The 19,327-nt window shown below is 40.7% G+C and overlaps 1 protein-coding gene across 1 annotated transcript in view; it reads right to left on the reverse strand.

The window, feature by feature from the left end:
* ADAMTS9 (ADAM metallopeptidase with thrombospondin type 1 motif 9) overlaps positions 1-19,327 on the reverse strand; it is a 173,873-nt gene that overhangs the window by 125,230 nt on the left and 29,316 nt on the right. Inside the window, exons 5-12 of the mRNA XM_089919522.1 lie at positions 18,759-18,842; positions 18,543-18,658; positions 17,509-17,549; positions 17,283-17,388; positions 12,375-12,521; positions 10,752-10,893; positions 8,679-8,783; positions 2,637-2,782 (exon numbers count right to left, since the gene is read on the reverse strand). Of these exons, the coding sequence (XP_089775648.1) occupies positions 2,637-2,782; positions 8,679-8,783; positions 10,752-10,893; positions 12,375-12,521; positions 17,283-17,388; positions 17,509-17,549; positions 18,543-18,658; positions 18,759-18,842 (887 nt within the window). The remainder of the gene's footprint in view (positions 1-2,636; positions 2,783-8,678; positions 8,784-10,751; positions 10,894-12,374; positions 12,522-17,282; positions 17,389-17,508; positions 17,550-18,542; positions 18,659-18,758; positions 18,843-19,327) is intronic.

Below are 19,327 nucleotides of genomic sequence, written 5' to 3' on the forward strand. Positions count from 1 at the left end.
GCGAATTTCTCTGAACAAGCTCTTAAACTGATTTGGACCTGACTTTCCCTTTTCAGTGTCCCTTTCCCTTGTCTAATTGACTCCCCCAGTGCCATCATAACCTTGGTTTTAAGAGGCAGACTCCTTCCTTAGTTCCCAGGGACATCCCGAAGTGCAAATAACTTGGAGGAGTTTTAATGAAATGATGTCAGTGCTGACACTCAACTAGGTGGATTGTATTATTTTAAAACCTCCCATAGCAAACAGCCAGGACAAGGACCTCTAATTGAAGTCTTTAATGATCGGTTCCTAACTTCTGAATGAGAGGATCTTTGCTTCACTTTGAAGCTCAAGATCTTTTCCTGCTGAGATCTTTACACTGGGTGATTTTCTTTGTCTGCTCCATTCCAATTATGCAGTGATTTATCTCTTTCCACTTTCCACACTGCTTTTAGAATTACTCTAAGACTATTAAAAAAAACAAAAAACAACCCCCCACTTCTTTTGAATGGAATATTCTTGAGTCAAAATGTTAAAAGTACCTACTGTTTGCAATATCCACACTATCATGATAATAATAGCTCACTATAATAATCATGATTTGGTTCAATGTAGCCACCCAAGAGTTTTTAAGTTTTAAAAAAATTCATCATATCTGCTGCTAGCTTAAAATGTTTTATTTTAAAACTTCAACAGTACAAGCAGCTAGGATATATAACTGATTTTAACAAGCAAGCTGTGGAACAATATATATAGGATGACCCTTATTTTATATTCTTTAATATTTATTTCATATAATACATATTACATCTATAATCTCTTTTAAAAGTTTGAAATAACACACAACAAATTATTTTTTAGTGGTTATTTCTTGTGGGGGAGTATTGGGGGTAAGAATAATAATGGCAGTAAGTTTTTTTTTGTTTTTTTTGTGTGTTTTTTTTTTGCGGTACGCTGGCCTCTCACTGCTGTGGCCCCTCCCATTGCGGAGCACAGGCTCCGGACGCGCAGGCTCAGCGGCCATGGCTCATGGGCCCAGCCGCTCCGCGGCACGTGGGATCCTCCCGGACCGCGGCACGAACCCGCGCCCCCTGCATCGGCAGGCGGACGCTCAACCACTGCGCCACCAGGGAAGCCCCGGCAGTAAGTTTTTATATGATATACTTGTGTATCTGAATTTTTTGAAACCATCTACTATTATTTATATTATTATTTTAAAAACTAATACTAAGTATAGACACTATGGAAAAATCTAACCTAACGTGTATTAGTTTATATCCATAGCTACAGTGTTACTTTTACAGACCAGAGCCTATGTCTTATAGCTCTTTACTTATCCTTAGAGATTAATATTACGTGGATATGAAATAATGTTGGACTGTGAACAAAAATAAATTAAAATAAATTGATCACCATCTGTGCTTTGGACTATACAGATTATTTATTTAGACCAGGGCTTGCAACAGCAGGCTAAAGCTATGTCCTTTTTGGTATACACAATTCATATTCTCCTTATAAAAAATTGGAAGCACCCCACCCTTGGTCTGAAGTACTCTACAGTACAACCTAGTCTACTGCACAAGCCTACTTTGCTCCTTTACCTGCTTGCTTCTCTCTACAATCCAGTCTGCTATCCTTAATGCAGGCTGTTAAAAATAAATGAGTACTGCTGAGCCAAATCCTTTTATAAAACCCCAACGCAGCTGGTTCTTAAAAATGGTTGTGAGTTTGCACATCTAAAAACGAATCTGGGAAGACCTCTTGGGCCACATAGGTTCAATGGCAATAATATCATGTATTATTTTCTATCCCTTTAAACTTTATGCATCTTATATCCACATAAAATTTGATGTCATTACTTATAATGAAGTTAGCAACTTTTTAAATCCACTTATAAATAGCCTCTCCCCAAACACATGTCTATCGTGATAAGATGCTGGGAAAGAAGCCTGTGGGCTTTATTTGAGCATGTAAGTTTCAACAAGGTTCTACCGGTAGGGAGCACAGGCTCTCGACGCGCAGGCTCAGCGGCCATGGCTCACGGGCCCAGCCGCTCAGCGGCATGTGGGATCTTCCCGGACCGGGGCACGGAACCCGTGTCCCCTGCACAGGCAGGCAGACTCTCAACCACTGCGCCACCAGGGAAGCCCTACTTTACTTTTGATTCAAAAGTAAATCCTGACTTAGGGCTCCAGGTCCCTTGGGGTTCACTCATGCCGCCTTGGGGGTCTGTGTGCCCTTTTCAGCATTTCAGTAGCTAACTGGAAAGGATACATTTATCTACAATCTGGAAGGAAATGCCCGATTTCTTTGTTTCCTCATGAAAATCACTTGTTCACTTTATTAGTGTGCTATCCCAAGCTCTGGGCGGGGGGTGGGGCAGGCAGTGAGATATACCTGACTGTCAAAATTGTTGACCAACCAACACAAAGCATCTACCATTTAAGAAACAAAACTTTTAATAATAAAGAGTCGCAGGAGAAAAATAATAATACAGAGAGATAGAGCTTAGATAACATTGGTCTGGGCAGCTCTAGATGTCCACCCACTGTCTAATTTGGAAAGAGCTCTTTACTTGCCTCCAGCTAAATTATTCCCTTTAGGAATTTTTCACCCCTGCTACCCCAATAATAAGAGTGACGAGTTCTAGGACTTACTCTGGTCTGTTGCACTCTCGAACAGCTGTTTTGATACCCCCTCCACATGTTCTTGAGCAGGTTCCAAAGTGACTCCAACTTCCCCAGGATCCATCAGTCACAGGGACCTCCATTTCTTTGGGAACACAAAATCCAAACTTGCAGTGCTGTATTTAATAAGGGGAACAGTGAGGGAGAGCTCGGTGCTTGAGATATTGTAGGACCCGCTGTCCTTTTAAATACACCATACTTTCATTGTTTTCCATGTGCTGGTTTGAAATGCTACAATTTCATCATCTACGTGAGTCATGGAAACGGTAGGGAGTTTAATCTCGGGCTTAGTGGTTTTAGGCTGTGTCTTCATTTACCACTGGCTTGAATAAAACTGCCCAATGAGTGGCTGGCTCCAGGCTGTTAGGGTAAGCCCCATGGCCAGCCTAGAAGCACTCAATTAGTCTTCTTGGAAAAATGAGGCGTGGAAATGGGCTGTCTACTGGTTGTAGACAGGGCCGAAAAGAGTTATTGGATTTACGTAGTGCATCTCCATTAACAAGGCCTAGAGATGTTGTGAGCCTGGTAAAATACAATGCTTTACTGCTCCTCACAGATTTGAAAACCAATTTTCATTAAATGGGAGAGGGAAAAAAAAGCTAGTTACATGATTCCTATAAACTCACTCTAGCAGGGCACACAGGATGAGACTAAAGCAAAAATGGACACACTACAGAGAACCCTAAACTTTATTGCTTTTTGGTTACTAATGGTTTCTGATTCTGCAGCCTAGAGCAGGAAGAAGGCCATGATGCTTAAAGCAAAACAAAGTAAAACTCCTCAGCAGGACAAGTGAGTGGAGAAGCCCGTTTCAACCCTCTGCCATTGTTGGGGTGTGAGGCCCCGACACGAAGCCGAGGTCAATGAGCAATGGACAAAGGAAGAGGGGCAGCAGTGGCAGCAGGAGGGTGACGCCCTGCAGCTCGCTCAGATCTCTGAAGCGGAGCTGGTGGTGGCCACTGTGATTTATCCACAGGGAGGACCCAGGCACGGAGTTTAGGAGCAGAGTAGCCTGGAGGCCAGGCGGTGGGGGGAGCGTGTGGGGAAAGGGAACAGATAAGAGGCTGGTGAAGCCTCAGTCAATGGCCAGTCCCAGCAAAGGTCTGGCGAACAATTATTTTAAAGAGTGCAGTTAGGCTTTCTCTATTCTGCCCTGCCTTCTCCCTTGTAATTATCCTCCTGAGTATCTGAGGACACATCCCTTTTCCTGGGCTGTTTGGCTGAGGCTTAAAAGGTTTGGCGTCCAAAGAATCCTGGGCAACTCTGCACCCAGGAAATGAGGGCGGAGGTGAACGCCTCACTCCCTGAGATCATTCTATAGCTGTCTTTACAGCGGTCTTGAACATTTTTTGGAATATATGTACAGAAAATCAATGAGAGGCAGCTTGGTCTAGAGCGCCACTATCCAATAAGAATGTAACATGCGCCACATATGTAATTTTAAAAATTCTAGCAGCCACATTAAAACAAGTAAAAAGAACACTGAAAGTAACTTTAATATATTTTATTTAGCTCAGAATGTCTAAGACATTACTGTGTCTCCATGTAATCAACATAAAATTATAAATAAGATTTTTTCCCACACTTTCTTTTCCATGCTAGAGTTTTAACACCTGGTGTGTATTTTCATTTTAGCACATTTCAGTTCAGACTGACATTTCAAGTGCTCGCCAGTCATGGGTAGCTAGTAGGTGCCATATCGGACAGAGCAGGTCTTAAGGGGACAAAGCTTAGCAGGCAAACAGTCTGGGGGTGTGGGATGGCCATTCTACAAACTAACTGTGACCTCGGGTGAGTCACTGAACTCTACTTCCATAGCTGAAAAATGGGGACCTACCTGCCAAAGATGTTTTGAGTATAACATGAGACAATGTATGGAAAGCACCTAGTACACAGCTGAGCACACAGGAGACCCAACTTGAACAAGGTTTGTAATAATAAGAGCAAATATTTACATAGCACTTAACATTTGCCAGGCATTGTTCTAAGCGCTATGTCCTCACAGCATACTATGAAACAGGTACTACTATTACCCCCATTTCTACAGAAAAGAAAATGGAGGCACAGGGAGGTTGATGTCAAACATCTGGTAAGGGGCTGAGCTGATAATGAAACACAGACAACCTGGCTCCAGAGTGCATACTCTCAGCTGTGACACATGCTGCCTCTCAACTGTGAGCAAATGGGAACAACTGTTGACATCTAAATAAAGACTGAAATTTAAAAGCAAGATTAATGAGATGGTTAGGTAAGGCTGACATTCCAATGTGTCTACCCAATATCCATTCTCTCCTTCATCCTTATTAATAGAATCTACATTTCCCTGGATTCTTGTATAGATAGGAATGCTCAAAGAGATGTCAGCAGAATTCATTGGGTCAGATTCCTGGGAAGGTCCTTTTGCCCCTTTGTTCCTTGCCCTTTGGCTTCATTCTGCCCAGGACTCAGAGTTGATGGCTGGAGCTATAGCAGCAATTTTGTGACTTTGAGGATGATGGCCATTTGCGTATTATAGTAGAGCAGAAAGAAATTAGGAACCTGGGTCTCTGATGATGTTGTAGACCTACCATAATAGCTCCATGACCTGCCTACCTCTGACTAGTTTTTTGTGTGTGTGTCAGAAAAAGAGCCAACTTGCTTACGCTACTACCATTTGGTCTGACCTGAACAAAAATCCTAACTAATAAACAATTGAGGTCACAGCTGATGCCCAAATTCAGCCATCAAATCTTGACGCCAGGTACACATTTTATAAATTCTACACACTAAGGAGAACGTCCCTATGACTAGTCATGGACTTTCATAATGAAATTTGTCTGTAAATACATTTTTTTCCTCATGTCACTTCAGTCTTCAATCTGTTGGCCTCTCTATTCTAGACGCTACCTCCACACAAGAATAATCTTCAAAGCGACCATAATTCTCATTAAGCATTACCATAAACCAGAGCAGAATAAGGGCATAGGTTAAGCAGAGTGTTGCCGTTCAGCACTGGATTCAAATGTCCTCATAGGGTCCCTTTTTAAAAGAAAACCTAATTAAAAATTCACCTGCAAATTAAACATTTCTTACTGATACGACCACTGGCAAGGGTTCACAGGGGAGGGAGAACCTCAGAGGAAGAGGGGAAGAACCTGAGGTGACAGAGGCTGGACATGGGGACTGTTTGGCGAATATGTATCAAGATAATCTATTTTACCAGGAATTTGAACAAACAATAATTATATACTGGAAAAGCCATTACATCATAACAAAGCATTAGCGGCTACTGGAGCCAGAGCCGAAGTATATAGTCAGCCTTTCCTCAAAGTGCTCAAAACCATTTAAATGATATTTTACATAAATGTTCTTTCTGAGATTGGAAGAACAATTTGGAGGTCAATTTTGTCCCAAGGAGGCTTAAAACACAAGAGTTTCAAATCTCAGATTTACAAACAGGGTTAAAATGAAAATGTTAATGGACTTAAGAAGAGAATGGAGAAAATAAAAGGACATGAGAGAGTCATTCATCAAAATAACATTGTGTCAGCAACCCAAGACAGATTACTGCTGAGGGAGCAGGGCAGAGAGAAGAGAAAGAAAAAAGAAAAAATTAACCCAGCAGCAAACGGATACAGAATTTACTAGAGAAAAGGATAAGGTTTTACTGCCAATTCTATGAAAACAAAAGCGAAATGGAAAAACACAAAGAACGTCTATGCCAACATATTTACCATCTTATTTGTAAAGTGCATAAATGTTCTTCTGGGGAATAAACAAATGAACATTCACATCTTTAATATAAGTTGCTAGACTTGGCCGCTTTTCTAAAACAAACTAAAAATGTACCTATCATGTTCTCCACATAGCTGCTTCTCTGAAGGTGTTCTCAATCTGCCTTTTGGAATGCCTTGATGTCTCTTGCTTTTGCTGAACAAAAGCATACAAGGGAAATGTTTTCTGAAAGATCTCCCCAATTATTTCCCCATTTGTCAGGTATAAGATTACCATGCAATCTCTTATTTTCTGTTTCTGTTACAAAAACAGAAGACTAGAAGACGACACAACAGACATCTTCCCAGGTTCTGTGCTCCACGATTGACTGGGATACCATAGTACTACATGGAGCGTGGTAGCCTGTACATGACTATTTTACTAAATACAATTCATCATACACTTGAAAGCTCTACTTTGTTATGTTTTTTCCAGCAGTAATATGTGTCAGAAATAGACATAGTAGGTAGGTGCATCAGATTGACTAAGAACCATGACATAATACCAGTGATTTTTTTGAGCTCAGACAGACTCCATTTAAATATATAGCTGGCTGGCTCCAACTCAAGCCAACTAGCCAAGTTGTCAACTAGATACCATGTCTATTGTCATCTCCCACCAACTGAGAGCAGCTATAGGGGTCACTGTGTTTAGAAGGACTCTGAGGCCACATCTTCATTTATGAAGAAAGAGTGAATGCTTGATGGCTGCCATGGAAACCCGAGAACCATATCCCCACTCAAACCTGTGATCCTCTGGCCATCAGAACTTTGAGTTAAATGTTTTGCAAAATGTGAAAGGTTCACTATGGCCAAGGAGATATATTTCTTCTTAAGCTAATGAAAGGTGCGGTGCAGAAACTGTTATGCCTATGTCCTTAGGCTGTTTGCTTAGGCAGCTCCTGGAGAAAGCTGTATTCTCAATTGCTAAGGTCGTAGCCATCAAGAAGTGAGACGAGAGCTGATGGAGTAACCAAGCTAAATCAAGTGAAAAATCATCTTCATTATAATTTTATAAAACCACCCTAATAAAATTTAAAAAATAAAAAAAACACTCTGAGAAATGACTGGATAACCCACTAGTTCTCCTATTTGACCATGGAAACTTAAAGAGCTCAGTGAGCTTGAGTTATGGACGCTCCTGTGGACCCTGCAGCTCCTTCAGACAAAGAAAGCGAAGGAGAGAACTGGGAAGGGAGTGGGTAGGGTGTGTGAGGACTCTGCCCTGAATGAGCTGAATGACCTTGGGCAAGTCACTTCTCTTTTCTGTTTCCTATCTATAAAACTGGGGAAGGGACGGTTAAGTTCCTCATCTCTGAGGACCCCATGTTTCCATGGAAACACTCTGGGGGCCACTGATTCCACAAGGCAAAGTAGAAGAACAGAAAATGAGATGAGAACAAAATATTAAAAGTGAGTCAAGTTGACAGTGAGAGAAGAAAGGAAAAAACTTATGTAAGGATAACATGAGACTCAGATATAGTACAGGGGTTACATCATACGTAAGTGACTGAACACCATTTTTTGTATGGATTAAAAAAATCAGGTTTATATCTAAAACTTTTTGTAACCAAAGCCTTAACATACTACCTTTTTTTTTTTAGATGGACACCAGGTGCAAAAGGTTGCAATAATCATATTCCTAGTTGCTGGGACATTGTTATCGTTGGGTTGTACAAGCAGCAGATTTCATTTGGTTATTAACCAATAAGTAGGAGCCATTATAACCAACTCAGAATGTGGATTTGGATGTATCTCAGGTGGCATCACAGTGCCTTAAAGGGGTCAATACAGGCCGGGAAAAGCCTTGTACCCAAGTAGTGAGCACAGTAAGTCTTCCTGTATTTCCGTAATTTTAAGATGTTCCACCAGCTTAATAACGGCCTTCCAGTGCCACCCCAAAAGAAAGAGGAAGAGAGATAGAGAGAGAGAGAGAGAGAGAGAAAAGAAATGTTACCTCACATTAAATGTACCCATAAACTGAAAAGCACATTGGGATTTAAAAAACATTAAAATGAGAAGAAGTATGTCTTAAAATCGAGGCAATAATGATAGCTATGTCCTTCGTGTCAGTATTACGCTATAAGGTAAGTCTGCACAACTTTCAACAGTAAAGTTGAACCTCCTGCCTCAAAAAAGTATTATGCATGCTGAAATATGCTACATTAACTTATGTTCTAAACAATGGTGACTGAGCCTACAGCCCAAATCTTGCCCATGTCTGCCCCAAGACAGAAGGACGGATCGGGGCGTTACTTGCCTTTCCAGGCTCACACTCGGTCCCATCAGCCCAGGGCGTGTGCTGAGTCCGGCAGCCTTTGTGCGCTCCATCCACGTTATTGCACCAGAGCCGTCTACACTGCATCTGCGCAATTCAGTTGAATGACAATTCAGTGATGATGTGATTAGACGATATCAAGCAAGGCAATGGTTGCTTTCAACTAACATTTTACCAATGATGCAGAGCGTAGGTTAGAAAGGGATTTTTTTCTTGGTATGATAAATGATAAAATATTTCAACGGATAGAGAGAGCAGCCCAGGAGACACATTTCTATGCCCGGGAGGACTTGCCGGGGTGTCAAAGGGGAACTACTGTGCAACAGAAACATACGAGATGTCGTCTGGTCCTAGTAACATCTCCCCATATTACAGATAAGGAAACTGAGCCTGGCAAAGAGTAAAGTATCACACTGGAAATATGTGATGTGAGTTTAGGTTTGCAATGAGCTGCGACTGGAGAGTGGGTTTTGAGTTGCGTTGTGATTAGAGTTAACGTTTGGCTTGATACTAAAACTGGTGTTTTTTCCTACTATGCATATATTATCACGATCATATTATGACTCTTTTCTAGGGCTTTCAGGGGCTGTCAGAGGAAAGAAGGGACAAAATATCATGAAATATTTCAGGTATATAAAAAGTATGAACAATAACATAATGGATACCCGTGTGTCCACCACCCGAACAAAGAAAGACTTCACAGGCTCAGCTGAATGCCATGCACACTCATTCTCAATCCCAATCCCTTCCCCTTCTTCCCACAGGTAACTACTGTCCTAGTGATGCTCACCATCTCATCATTCCCACTGCTTTTACTACAAATGTATAAATATCTATCAATAATATACAGCATTTCAGCTTTAAACAAACAATGCTGTTAGATATTTCAGAATATATGGATACATCCTACAACTTCCTGTTTTCCCCCTCTACACACTATGTTTTTTGAGTTATCCAAGTTGACATATTTAGCTCTATTTCAGGCATAGTTTTTAAAGATAATTTTTCCCCTGATGATGAAAATAAACAATATTCATAGTAGAAAAATTCAGAAGCTACTATTTTTTAATAGAAAAAGAGCTTTAAATGATCCAGTCTTTCCTGAAGCTTTTTTCCCCCTTTTACATCGAGAACATACTCTGTAAAATAATTGTTTATCCTGTTATTTTAATTTAAAACTATAGCTAGAGCATGTTCCCTTGTAGAGTTACTTTTCAATTTTTGTATAATATTGCAGTAAATGGAGATACTATAGTTTGCTTAACCTTTCCATTCTTGGGCATATGCATTACTCTGCATGTTTGCTATCATGAGTAACAGAGAAACGAATATAATCATAGATAACATTTTACAGAAAAATTTTGTTACTTCCATGGAATCACTGTACCTGCCAATTTACCATGCTATCTCTGAACCACTCCCAGCAAAATAAACAAACAAATACGCAAAAGAATAGAATGGGGAATCCCAGAGAAGCACAGTTCTGCTGATATGCCTCCTGATAACCACTGGATCAAATCACTGGTCCAAATGTCCATGACACATACATCAAAGTATCACACACTTGCCAGCTGAGCTACCACCAGAAACAGTTTCAAGCCCCAGGTGGTCATAGGCCACAGCTTCGACAAGCTAAACCAGGGAAACAGGTCTGTCTCATGAATTCCTGAATCTAGAAGATCGCCTATAATAAAAGTCATCTGGACGAGGCAGTGGGAAGAAAAGGAGACAAGGAGGGAAAAGGGCTGAGCTCTGTCATTACGAGCTTTGTAACCTTGTCCCCTCTGAGCCGCACTTACCACTTATAAAATTAAAATGGTAATGGCATCTCCCTTTTGGGCTGAGAGTGAAATGAGAAAGTTCAGGGAAAGCCCACATGCAACACCGAGCACTACTACTGTCTATCGCCATCATCACTATTACTATCATCATTAATAGTCAATGGACCACTCAATGAGTGGTTTAGGTTAAGAGTGAGAATCCAATAGAAAACTATGAATTCAAAAAAAGTCCAGAATCCATTTATGAGGGTAGAAACGGCCCCCAGATACTTACCATATACGGGCACACCTGAGAACCTGGTCCAAAAATCAATTCACATTGTTTATTCACGTTGTAAAGGAGGCCTGGCAGTTGGAGAGGCAAAGGGTAGGGTCTGGATTCAGGTTCGTTAAGCAGACACTCGCCGTAACCAGTGCTGTGGAAAGCAGAAAAACAAAGATGGTGAGGACAGTGGATAAGATATGAGTGTCAAAGGCTCCAGATGACAGTGAAGGCCATTCTGTCATTTTAATGGTACAGAAGATGGTTCCTTTTTTTGTATCTGTTTTATTCATTTCATCCAAACTTGAGTCCAGAAGCTGAAGTTCTATTTTCAGTGCATACTTGTTTGTGGAACCACAGGCTGTGCATACAACATAACCAGGAGGAAATATGTAGCTGTTCCAGAATTTACCACCTTTCGGGGCAATTACCTATTTATTTATTTATTTATTTTGCAGTACGCGAGTCTCTCATTGCTGTGGCCTCTCCCGTTGCGGAGCACAGGCTCCGGACGCGCAGGCTCAGCGGTCATGGCTCATGGGCCCAGCCGCTCCGCGACATATGGGATCTTCCCGGACCGGGGCATGAACCCGTGTCCCCTGCATAGGCAGGCGGACTCTCAACCACTGCGCCACCAGGGAAGCCCACCTATTTATTTTTTGACGTCTTCTCCAATAGAGTAAAGTGTCTTAGGGGTAAAAATAGCGCCTTTTTCACCCAAGCATGGGGCCCTGTCCATAACAACAAGTGTTTAGTAAATATTTGCTGATTTGCTTAGTGTTACAATAAGAAACACTTTAGATCATCTAGTTAGAAAAACCACACATACACTCTCTCACACACACACACACACACACAAAACCTCCAGCAACCTGCCAGTTCTTCCATGTTTCTGCAAACACCTCTTCTGGAAAATTCACACCCGGTGAGTTCTGATTAACAAAACCCCCTCTTCCCTGTGGCTGGGGAAACATACACCCAGTGACCTTGGGACAATCACTTGACCTTTTGTACATCTGGGAGAGAAGAGCAATAAATCTGTTACACAAGGATATTGTATAATGTAACTGGATCCTTGAGCAGCCTGGTGGGAAGCTTAAAAAAAAAAAAACAAGAAAAGAGAGAAGGAGAAAGAGTCAAGGAGATAGAGAAAGAGAGAGACAGAGAGAGAATGTTCTCAATTCGACAATATGGAGGTCTGTGCAATTTTCATCCACCCATGTAACGTTCTTTGGGGGCGTCTCACTTCCCCACCCCTTTCCAACACCGAATTACTAAGTTAGAAGCACATAAATATTTGTGGCCTTCCTTCATCATGTCATCATATTCATGGTTCCTTCCCTAAGACCTGCAGAGATTTCACAGCTTTACCAACAATGAAGCAACATTTACATATTCTTTTTAAGATCCCAACCTTTTCCTTGAGCTCAGTCTGTAATCTTCTAAATTCTGGTGAGGACATGAACTACACAGATGTCAGAGAGTATTTTTCTTTTCCCTCCTCCCAGGAATGTCAACAAAAATAACAACTCAAAAGGAATGCTTGACTCTACATTTTCTTTCCCACAATTAGTTCACTGCATGGAGGCCAGATACTAGCATGAAGGCTGTGCTCGAAGAAAGTTCGACTCTTACTCTAAAAATTCAGTGATGTATTTTCGGCTACATTTTGACCACATCCAGGGGTTGGTGTAGAAGTTCAGTGTTGGGGCCATGACATGCTGGGGACTCTTAACTGCTTCTTCTTTGCACTTATTGTTGTCATCATGAGGCATGTTGAACCTAAGGCCAAGGAGACAATGATATAAAAAAGTCAATAAACACTAAGGGATAGAGCTGTTATAATTGCATTGAGAACGCACCTTAGAGAAAAAATTCAACTGACTACTGCATTATGGATAAGAACCTGAGTCCTGGTGAGCAGAACAAAACCTACTAGAGGATTAAAGGTAGGGAGTAGAATAAAACATACTTCTGACCCAACGGAATACAAAGTGCCTTTAATGTAAAAAAAAAAAAAAAAAAAAAAAAAAAGTGAATTGGGCCACTACTTGGTTTAGCTGTGCTTCTTGGAATTGCAGAGGCTCTGCACGTGCTGTAGTTGGTGCTAGAATACAGTAGTTGGAGTTCCTAATAAGCTGCTGAAGGCCAGTTTATAAAGTCAAGAACTTGGCAGGTTATGATAACACTGTACACATAAAGAGTCAGTCAACTGTCAAAAGCTGAAGTCAAAAGCTTCCTAATGAGAGGCTCAGGGTGGGTCTTGGCATCTCTTCTTCTTTGGGTCAGGCTGACAGATGCTAAAACCCTGCAAGTATGCCGTCATAGAGACATGCAAAGTTTGTGCACAATAAAACCCATTAAGAAAAACTGCAAGCATGGAAACGAGAGGCACGCCAATCCAGTTGGCTTAACCCAGAGATGGCAAATAGTTTCATGCTTCATGCCAATTACAATTGATTGGTACCAGCTTCCTGAAAATCTGGGCACAAAAGTATTCTTAAACTAATCCAGGTTCTGCCCGAGAAAAGGCTGTGATGGAGTGCCAACATCCTCTTGGGTCTGGGAGGGAACTCGGCAGCGGCATTAACACATATTTGCCATTCTTGGCTTAGAGAGAGGAAGTGGGGAAAAAAATGACAGGAAGCATTTCTCAATCCAGAAACATCAGTTCTATGACCCACATGCCTTTCTCAGTAAGATAATTATCCATTGGGTAACAAGCTCACAGGGGCTGTCCTCTGGATGACTATTCCGAATCACAAAATTGATGTATGTGATTAATTTGGCATTTAGGGAGGAATTCCCTTCACTAGTTCACCTTGAGTTACAAAAACAAGGGAGTCAGAAAGAAGTACGTAGACTTGCTTCATATAAAAATAAAAGCTGGAATAAAAGTCTGTGAAGTCCATACCGGTAATTTCTCATGTCTGATTTCCTTTTTCTTTTAAAAATTTGGCCCCCTCTATAATTGCCAGATGGGAAATGTAAGACGGGAAAACTCCAACTGTCTTGGTTGAGCTTAATAGTAATAAACACTTAAGAGGCTATTTTCTTAAAGGAATGACTGCCCAGGTTTCCAAATCCCAGCTGCAGAGTCAGTGTAATACCTCCATCAACAAACCTAACACAAGCAAAGTTTTCAAATCTTCCTTGTTTGTTTCTCTCTGGTGCAAAGGAGCTAGTGTTTATTCCCCACGCCACCATGACTTGATAAAACACAGTTTATTTCACCGTGTAAACAGAAAACTTTTTTTTTTCATTCAAATGTTAGGCACGTTTGCTCATAGCAGGGGTGGTATAACAACTATTCATTGAGCACTTACTAAAAAATAATTACCAAGACTTTTTTAGCATTCACAATGCTCCAGCTGGTGTGTTAAATGCATTCGATGCTTTATTTCATTTAATTTTACTTGATTTCATTTAATTTAAAATTATTTTATTTATTAATTTTATTTGACCCAATGAATAGTGTGCTATTACTATCCACATTTTACAGAAAAGGGAACTGAGTTGTAGAGAGGTTTAACTATCAATATTTGATCAAGGTCACATGGTTACTAAGGGAGCTGGGATTGGAGTCTACTTCAGACTGATTCTAAAACCTCCTGTTTGGGAATACATACAAACTACATTCTCTCCTATGAGGCAAGTTGCGGAAGATTTGTCAGAAACACTGTGTAAGGATTTCTGTATTCAGTAGAGACTCAATTACCTCTCGAATTCTTCCTGATTCTTAGATTCTGGGTGTCTATGAAGCTGGTAAGAGAAGCCAGGAGCTATTTGTGAACATACAATGACGCTCAACAGATACAAGGTCAGTTGCTTTTTCCTCCCAACAGCTCTTGGGTTTTATATTATCAGAAAGTCATGACTGTAACGACTTAACATTTAATTTTGAAAAAGTTCATTAGAAAATCTGCTGCAGAGTACGGTAGCAAATTTTTTTAAAAAAGGATTTTTACTTTTCTTAAAATATGAACAAAGCTATCTCAAAGAGACAAGGCGCCAAAAGAAAAATAATTCATTAACAGGCTAGCAGTATACTTTCTGTTTAAGCCACAACTCACATCATTCACCAATTATTTCATTTCTTGCTTCCTGACACTATTGAGATGAGGGGTATATGTATTGTTTCCATCTTATAGGAAGGGAAACAGCATATATTTTCCTCAAGTCAAAGGGAATGTTAGAACAATTCCATCCAGAACTTGGGTATCTGGCTGCCTGCTGACTCTGCCTTAGAACTGGTGCTCCAACATCATATGCTCCTACGCCAGCATGAGCTACTACGCTTTGGGTAGTTTAATATCTCTAAGTCAAACACAGGGACACAATGGTATCTACCTTGTGGGGATTATAAAGATTAAGGGAAATAACGTAAATGAGAGCTCCTAGAACAATGTCAACAACATGGTTTTTGCAGGGGGAGATGTTTGTTAACTGTGAATTGAGGCTTCTCTATAGCTTAAAATATTTTGGTTTTGCTACTCAAAATTCCTACTTTCCTTAAAATGTCAATTTTATAAACTGGCTATCTAAAAGGGGTTTATAAACTCTTTTGGGGAAAGGAATTAACAGGAAATTAATTATATTTCTTTGAACAGTATATTCTTGTTAGCCATATTTTGGGGGGAAATGTTAATCTGTTAATCACACAGGGACTTCCCTGGTGGTGCAGAGGTTAAAAATCTGCCTGCCAATGCAGGGGACACAGGTTCGATCACTGGCCCGGGAAGATCCCAAAAGCTGTGGAGCAACTAAGCCTGTGCACCACAACTTCTGAGCCTGCGCTCTACAACCCGCGTGCTGCAATTACTGAGCCCGCGTGCTGCAAGTGCTGAAGCCCGCGCACCCAGAGCCCTGCTCCACAGCAAGAGAAGCCACTGCAGTGAGAAGCCCGCGCACCGCAACAAAGAGTAGCCCCCGCTCTCCGCAACTAGAGAAAGCCCGCGCGCAGCAACGAAGACCCAAAGCAGCCAGAAAAAAAAAAAATCACACAAACTCTTGCCCTTTGAATACATTTCTATCTCTGTAACTTTCCCCATTCCATTCTCTGGGGGCCACCCTATTCCTCACTGTGAAATCTACACCTCCTATTTATATGTCTCACATAATTTACCAGATTTCTTGTAGAACAAACAAATGAAAATCCCCCAAAGATTCTGTTAAAATAAGTTTGGGGAAACTGAGTTAAACGAAATCAACACTTCAATATAGGACTTTTCAGAGCCTTTACTTCATGCCATTTGGCCTTGGCATTCCAAGCATGGCTAGACTAGGAAAAATTTTTTTAAATCACTGGATTACAAAACTATTCTTCCCCCATGGACCATTCTCTTGGAATCAGTGTTAGAGCCCTGTACTTTGGGAAATGCTGGTGAAATGAATAGTTTTCAAACCTAGTTCCAAGAAATCCTTGAGTTTCATGAAGATGTTTCAGAAATCAAAGGACAGAGAGGCAGCTGACTAAGGAGGACTCTGATCTGCCACAAGGGCTTAACTGAAAGTCATGCCTCTTTTATTCTCTAAATATTGGGCATCTGACGATATTTCCTTTGGAGAAAAAAAAAAGGGGTGTGCTCTTAAAATATGCTGGAAAATATATGCATTATATGTGGAGTTGGATTAGAGATACCTCTATATATGCATCTTGCTTTACGCCTATTATACTACACTGCACATAAAGTGCCTTAAAAAAACATTTGGTGCGTGAAAAAGCTTGCTTAATAGATGATGTTATCTCTAAATAAAGTTAACATCTGACATGCAGATTGATACACAGCTGTATTATACTAAGGATATCTTTTGAGAAAATTATTTCAAAAGGATATAGTATGAGTAATTTAATCATTCTAGAAAGAAAAGAAGGCAGATTAAAAACCAGAATAATTTTGAATAAATTTATACTCTTTTGCCCCATGTTCTAACCAGGCTCTGGCTCTAAAGAACAAAAAGGAAAAGCCAATTTCATAACGACCAGACACTTAGTGAACATAATTAGGAAATAGTTTCATCTCTGTATCTTTGTTCATTTTTTCCCCTAAAAGAGGGATAGCTCTGTTCCAGAGGCTAATATCTAAAGGACAACCCTAGATATAACTAAAATCAGGAATGATCTGGGTTTGGGAAAATCGTGTGGGCCACAGCAATGTTGGAGGATCCTACTAAACAAAGATGCTGTGTCAGGTAAGTTCTCTGGGCTGATATACCCTCTGCTTCAGTGGAAGGGGTAGAAAGCCCCCCTTTTTTCCACTTTGCAGTAGGAAAGGAGCATATTAGACCTCGCCTAGAAAACTTGTACAGTTAAACCAAAGAGATGCATGAGCTATGGCTGAAGAGGGTGCACTGTATTTATTTAGCTTCCCAAAGTCAAAGTAATTTCTGCCAGCTACATTCCAAGCTTTTCAACCCTGCAAACTCAACTATGATTCAAGAAGCGTCTTACACCCTCTAAAGTCAAGTGAATGCTCACTGATGTGAAGGAACAGAAGTTTTAGGTTACTACAAATTAAATGAAAATATGGAGAAGAAACGTACACATGGCCCAGTTCATGGGCTATTGTAAAAGCTGTACTCAATCCACTATCTTCACTGATAGAGCAGCTTCTGTAGGGATCACAAATGGTTCCCAGTTCAGCCAGACCTATTAGAAGGGAAAAAAAAAAAAAACCCACAAGGATTTACTTTAAAAAGCATTTGTGGCTTGGAAGAAAAACATGTCATAAACTGTTGTAGCCAGAGAGGATACGCACAGTGGACTCACCTAAGGTATCACATTTGTCATGAGCTCTGCAGATATCCTGTCTGAAAGCAAAGCAGACTTAGGGTCTTGACACCAAAGAGTAAATGTCAATACAAGCAAACACTTTAGAATCTTCCAGGTATTCACAACATCACCACTTTAGGGGGGTCGGGGGGGAGGGTATTGGTTTTACAAAAAGCAGACTAACAGAGTCAGGGATCTGTAACTCAAAAAAGTTTAGGAATCACTGGTTTACAGATTAAAAGCTACATTGAGAGGTCTCCTTCTGCCACAGGGGTAGCCAAGGGCAAGTGAAAACCTTTCCGTCCAGAATTTTTCCTCATACCCTGAAGCAAGTGATTCTAGTTTCTGAAGAACATTCTGAGAAGGCTCTAAATGCCTTTCATTTAAGTTGATCTAAGAGCAAGTGTTTGTGACCATATCAAAGGTGACTGATGGGAGACACACTAGGCCAGCAGACCTCTTTGCTGCCCTGCACAGCATTTTAAATATTTTTGAGCTAGAAGCTACCATTTAAAAATTGGGAGATTTCACATTTTCCAAAAAAAGTATCCTTATTTCTGGTTTCTTACAGAATCACAAAAGCTGGCACCATTGGACTTATATCCTGCATGGTAACGAGCTCAATGGGAATGGCAGCTGCCCGCTCTATACAGGTGTTTACTTTCAGACCTGCCTAACACATTTATTGCCTACTTGGCGGCGATGGGTTACTGGTTCTCAACCGGGGGTTATTCTGCCCTGCTCCACCACACACCCTCAGACGGCATGTGGCAACGTCTGGACAACACTTTTGGTTGTTACAGTTAAGATGGGGGAGAGTTACCGGCAGGTAGTAGGCAGAGACCAAGGATGCTGCTAAACATCCTGCAGGGCACAGGGCAGTCCCCACAGCATAGAATTATCTGATCCAAAATGTCAATAGTGCTGAGGTTGAAAAACCCTGGGCTAGGGGCTGGCTACCAGGAATATATGACCTCATCCCATCAACGTGACCAGAAACTAAACGACTGGAGGAAAAGACATCCATATACCTCGTTACAAGAACTGCTGTATCATGCTGGATTCCACCTGGATGGTTCTTTGAATGCTGCCACTGGCAAAAGTTTTTTAATGTTGTCTGGGCATTAAAAGATATGGAAGGTCCTTCCTAAATACAGAAAAGAATTATGGTTGGTCCGTTGCACCAATACCAATTAGATATGCCATTTCGGATACAGAGAGAAGAAAGAAGAAAAAAACTTTATTACCTGTTCATTATGAATCACAACTAAGTTCACAATTACAATATTAATTAAATTTCCAATACTTGGGTCTTTATAGATAGAGGCTACCTGCAACCGAGATAAATTTTTCAAAGTTAATTGTGAACTCCGTGTAAGCAATAAGCAATTCACTTCTTATGCTGGGCTCCAGCTCTTTTTATGGTTCATGCAACATATGCATTTTGGAGCTGTGAATTTTCATTCAGTCAACAAACATTTCTTAAAAGTCTCTTTGTAAAATTCATAGACGGCAGCTTTAGACAGTAATGAATGCAAACAACTTTAAATTTCAAGGTGTTTTCCAAGGAAACTGCATTGCCACGTAACTTAGCAGTCCTTTGTGCCAAAACACTGGATATTAACTTTTGATCAAGCTTTTTCATCCCAGTTGAAGCTGGATTGCCATTTATGGAATCTCACATGGACCACATACTTGCTAATACTGCCGTTGTACCAACCATTTGTGTTCTCCACAACTGGTAACCTGTTTGTTTGTTTTTTTTGGTTTGTTTTCATTATTATTGTTAATTACGAGAGCTAACATCCATTGAATG

Source organism: Delphinapterus leucas, chromosome 10 (genome assembly GCF_059928025.1).
Source record: "Delphinapterus leucas isolate spDelLeu-1000000601 "Yukka" chromosome 10, BTC_Dleu_Yukka2, whole genome shotgun sequence".
Lineage (NCBI taxonomy): Eukaryota > Metazoa > Chordata > Mammalia > Artiodactyla > Monodontidae > Delphinapterus > Delphinapterus leucas.